At 38.6% G+C, this 5582-nt stretch overlaps 1 protein-coding gene across 1 annotated transcript in view; it reads right to left on the minus strand.

The window, feature by feature from the left end:
* The window catches only part of LOC108777064 (calcium-binding mitochondrial carrier protein Aralar1), a 105438-nt gene that overhangs the window by 52961 nt on the left and 46895 nt on the right, over positions 1 to 5582 (minus strand). The window contains exon 5 of the mRNA XM_018543859.1: positions 1613 to 1703. Coding sequence (XP_018399361.1) covers positions 1613 to 1703 — 91 coding nt within the window. The remainder of the gene's footprint in view (positions 1 to 1612; positions 1704 to 5582) is intronic.

The raw sequence follows: 5582 nt of genomic DNA on the forward strand, positions 1-5582 counted from the left end.
CGCGACTTCGGAGACCTGTTCACTTTGAAATTGAGTGCCAGCAAGCAATAACAATATAGGAGCTAGAACCAGCGGATGGGTCAGTAGTAAAAGTCAGAAAAAATTAAATCTCGAAAATGAATTTAAAACATACTATCATGTAGGGAATGTAAAAACTCATTTAATATTTTGTAGGCAAGTAAAATCAAAAGTAAATCAAAAATCGTGTAAGGAAGCACAATCCAATTTAAATCCCAGATTTGAGATTTGAGATTGTTCAAAAAGAAATACTCTATTAAGAGTTCGTATTCATTGTAATATTTAAGTGTCGTATTCGACATCACAGACTCAAAAATATCGAGTAAATCGTTTTTCACATAAATACGCATGTTTGATCTATCACTTTGTATATTACATTTTTGATTCCATATTTGCATTTATCGATAGGTATATAAGAAACGTAAGTACACCTTGTGCTGTATATATCTGGTGATGACTTTCCCAACATAATTCTGAAAAACAACGCAGAATTCCACTAGCACCTGAGAAAAGTCATATTCATTCTTTTAACACTTTGTCACTATAAAAACATATTTTTTTACGATTTTTGAGGCTATGTCTGAAATTCATGGGCGACCGATATTTTTTTTTACGGATTCATGTTAAGCGGATCAAAATACATGGGATTAATGTGTTCTCAACCTGATAAAAGTCATAGTCTTTCGTTTTGTGGTATAATAACTAATTTTAAACGATTTTTTGAGGTTATGTCTCAAATTCACCCAGCAACCCCCATTTTTGACTGCAGATTCGTGTTTAGCAGCTCAAAATACGTCGGATTGGTATGGTCTGGATCCCAGCACAAAAAAATTTTTTTTTTTTTGTGGGCCTGTGTTATCGATAACAAAAGATCAAACCTTATTTATAATGGGAATGTAAGAATCGTGAAGACCTTCAGTGTCCGTATGTAAGTTTTTTTTTGTTAATTTTTTAATTTTTTGAATTAGGTGATATTCTTTGTAATATATTAGAATAAATAAAAAAAAAAGAAAGAATTTAACGAATTTATTGGCTCGTAGGCCTGTTTCTCTCCATTAGTTTTAAATTTATTGAGCCTTATTACAATCTACATTTTTATTTCTTTAATTTTTAGTTTTTTTTTAGTTTATATAGTTTCTTAGTTTTGTTGTTAATTTTTTTAGTTTTTAATATTTCAGTTTTTTATTTTTTTTATTACCTTTGTTTGTCAATTTTTTTTAGTTTATAATTTTTTAATTTATTCTTTGTCGGCGATAATTTTTCGAGTTACGGTGTTCTGAATATTGCCCAATTTTTAGCGTGTTCGAAAGTGTTCCTTAGATATTGTTGAGTAGTGTAATTGCGTGTGAATTTATATACTACGAATATAAATCTTTGATTACGCGCTGAAATTTTTTTAGACTTGAAACGCAGCACTAATAAACTACCGTAGTAAAATCATGAATTAAAGTGACTAGCAATTTAACGATTTTTTATGCTGTTTATGCATCTTATATTGATCTTGATAATTTTGAATGATTTATTAAGATGTGTAAATATAATAATTAATTTTTCATTAATTTATATTAATTCTTGAATCATATGTTGTACTTACGATCCTCCAAAATCAACAACAAACAATCTTTGCAGCAACTCATACGTGAAGAGAGTAACACCAAATTGAGGTGACGATCTGAACACTCGAGCTATAAGAATAGAAAAGAATGTGATATTAAATGTATTATATATAATTTTAGACATGCATGGCTCCATATTCTTTGTCCAAATAAAGATTTAAAATGTTTTGATGGCAAACATGTTGACATGACTACTATATATATTTTTTCAGATAGAACAAATATATATGAATGGAAAATATAAGTGTATACATAGAACAGACATTTAAAAAACTGATATAGTTATAAATAATAATAATATTATACATTGTGACGTTGCAGTTTCGCTGCAGTGTCGCAGCGACGCTTCGCCGTCACAAAGCGCGAATAGACGCCGGGAATTACGAGCGAAATCTCTAGAGGCCATGAATAATTGTAGTATTGTTGGTAATCCTCGGTTATTTTCTAATTAATTAATAGAGCTTTGCCGAGCAAAGAACCAGTAGGAAGATTATCGTCGGAGGAAGAACAAGAGGAGGCGAGCGTTCGCAGAGCCGTGGCGGACCAGTGATGAGGAGCGAAAGGAACGGACCGCTTCAGAACTCTGAGGAAAGCGATAATCAAAACCGTCGAGGGCGTCCTGCAATCCCGTGCCTGGGCCCGAGGGAAATCAGAAATAAGGGAGAGCCGGAGGTCTCGCAGAGCGAAGAGAGAGCAGCCGGAGGAGGCGCAGCTGTGATAACGGAAGCCGCCACGTATCGAGAGCGAGAAGGCAAGCGATCGGAGGCAACTGTAGATTGCAGAGCAAGCCGATGAGAAAGGAGACTGCGGGGCCATCAAATACTGGGGTTTGGCCACCCCACTATTTGGTGGCCCTGTAGACCTCGCTGGGCACGATACTGGACGCGAAGGAAAGCGAGCCCAACGATTGGCTGCAAAAAAGCACGACGCGGCTGCGCGCTCCTCCGAGGGGGATGTCGATGGTATCATGGTATAAAGACAAGGGTATGCTCGTCCGGTGGTAGACCACTGCGCAGGCAACAAGCATACGTCATATTCGGCCAGGCTTCGGCTATTTCCGAAGCGGTTCGTGTTCGTGAAATATGGCCGCTATATACAGGCTGTATGGATAACCTACATCTGGCTAGCATCCGTGTGTTGTGTTTATACACGTACATACTATAGTGAGAATTGTGACTTCATTGCGAAGAAAAAAAATGAGCTGTGCAGTAAAAGGATGCACGAACCATATTCGGAAAACGAACAATATGCCTCAAAAAAAGGTGGAAAAATAATACGTTCAAATTTACCGCGTAACAATGACGTATGCTTGTTGACAATTCTGATTGGCCAGTGGGCGTAAACGTCCGCACGAGCATACCCTTGTCTTTATACCATGGATGGTATCATATCGATCACGCATCGATTGAGATTGCTTTCAGTTTCCGACGAGCGATCACAACGAACGTCCTGGTCCGGCGACGACAATGCCTTGCGCTAACGGGAAAGCAAACAAGAGAGAGAGAGAGAGAGGGGGGGGAGAGGCGAGTGTCCGGAGGACCCAGAGCCGGAATCTATCGGTGAGGTTGCTTCACGATATGATATTACTGTAAAGTCACATGCATCGGAGCGAAGGATACTCACGTTCTGCCGTCGGATTGTCGTTCGGGTCGACTTCGCGATGCCGCCATTAGCGGCACATGTTTGGTATAGGTTTTGAGGCAGTCAAGCGTGAGAGGTTCCCGAGCTCGAGGGCAGTAGACTATCGAGGATTAATTAGAATCGAAGTATGGGCCTTCTGAAGATCGCAATGGCAGCAAGCGGAAGAGCCCGAGTGTGTGTGTGTGCGTGTGCGTGTGTCGCACGTTTTTGGGACGACGGCGCAAGCGTTCGAGGACGGTCATTGTCGCGAATTTTCGGTATCAATAATACGTGAGGCAATGGCTACGACGTGGAACGCGGGTCGTTCAAGACCTCAAAGTGGAGTTTCAGTGTGAACGTCGTTTAGTGCTCTCGGCAGATTTTGAATAATCATAGGTCTTCGAATGCTAGCTCCGCGCAGCGGAGCATCTCGACAGTAGCTATCAAATCGCGATGCCTGTGTATGTCATCGTTAGTGTGGATTGCTTGTATGTGTTGTATTATGCGTTTCTCTGAAATGTTATGAATAATCAAACAATAGTTATTGTAAATCGCGGAGAATCTGAGTGTTAAGTTGTATCTGAGTAATCCGAGTGTGATATTCGGAGGATGTACCCACATAGCAAAGTTTTTCTTAAGGATATCCTAATTCGATCAGATTAATCCCATGTTGATCCAAAACATTAAGTCATCCATGGGATTAGCTGAGGACATTTGTAATTGTCATTGTACTAATATAAAGCATCTTTAGGATATCCTACTTTGATCGGAAAAATAATTTTGATCACTATATATTGATAAATTGCATTTTTTAACTTTCGATACATATATAACAAACAACATGTATTTTATATATTATAAGAGTATACCTTTGCAATTTAATTGTTAATTTTTAAATATATATCTATAAATATCCCACATGGCAATACCGCCAAGGAACGTCCTCAAGACGTTCAAAGAACATCTCTCTACGTCCGTTGAACTTCCTAAGAACGTCTCCAGGATGTCTCTTTATCCTCTGGATGTTTTAAGGACGTTCCTAGGATATCTCGCAATAATGAATTGTTATACCGCTCCGGGCACAAAATATTATAATTTCGGGTCAATACTACTTTCAATCAAGAGACACGGTAGTGTCTCACGCCAAGTGAACGCGAAGCGCGAGATCGCACCGTGTATCTTTACGCGAGTCGATGAGTTCCGTGTACCCGAGATTATCGGATCTCACAATAAATGGCTGAATTTATCAACTTTTTAATAGTCTTAATTTAGTTTTATTGTTTAAATTATATTATAAATATGTTTTTATTTTCTACGTACCCTACGAAAGAAGATATCTTGATGTGAAGTTGAAATGTCGAAAATTTGGACATTGACAGATTAAAATACGTTATCATCACCCTCGAAAATGTTGTCCGTTTCACGTTTTAAATGACAGACGGCGCTTGCTAGTATATTTTATTTTATATCGATTAGCTGTCAACGTAATCGATTATTAGCTGTCAACGTAATGACATTAAATAGATAAAAATCAGCGATGGCACAAAAGAAGATTTTTGTATCCTGTTAAAGCAGTCAATGTCTTGAAAGTTCACAGAAAAAGTGTTCGAGAGTCGATTTTGGTTCTAGGCTATGCTTTGAACTGTACTGTCGCCTCTCAAGCAATGCCGAAGAGGATAACGAACGCGAAAATCGCATGTCTAGACTTCTCGTTGTAAAAAAGCTGATCTGATGTTACGGAACGTTGTGGTTTTAGAAATTCTCTCCTGTTTTTGGGTCAATGCATTTAAGCAATTTACCCTGGGATTGGAGGTCAGAATGTGCAATTAAGAATGTTCAGGAGGAAGGGTAGGATAGTTTTTAGGAAGGGTGACTTTGAACCCGGTCCCAAAGAGTTCGCGAAGTTTGTAAACGAGCCTGCGTGGATCGCCTTTTTGGATGGTTTTATAATTGGGAAAAGTGAGGTTAATTTCTAATGGGTTGAGGATATATTCGCGTTCGGGAGATGGATCTAATGGCTTAAATTATGGTTTAGTAGACGCGCTAGTTTTTCGAAATAAGGAAAAAGATCGTGATTTTTATTAAAGGCTGTTTTGATCTGGAACCTTAATCTCTTCTCTTTTTCTCTTCGTCCACCTTTTGAAGGCATGGAAGCAACGCGAAAGAAATTGTCTAATTTCGAGGAAAATGTCTAAGACTGGGGCCACGCCATTGGCAGCGACAGTCACAACACAGTCCTCTATGTATAATTTGTGAATGCTCCGAAAAAATGCTTAGGACGGGGGCCACACTATTGGCAGCGACAGTCTTAGCAACTCCTCGGATATT

This window comes from Cyphomyrmex costatus, unplaced genomic scaffold, assembly GCF_001594065.2.
Source record: "Cyphomyrmex costatus isolate MS0001 unplaced genomic scaffold, Ccosl1.0 scaffold401, whole genome shotgun sequence".
NCBI lineage: Eukaryota > Metazoa > Arthropoda > Insecta > Hymenoptera > Formicidae > Cyphomyrmex > Cyphomyrmex costatus.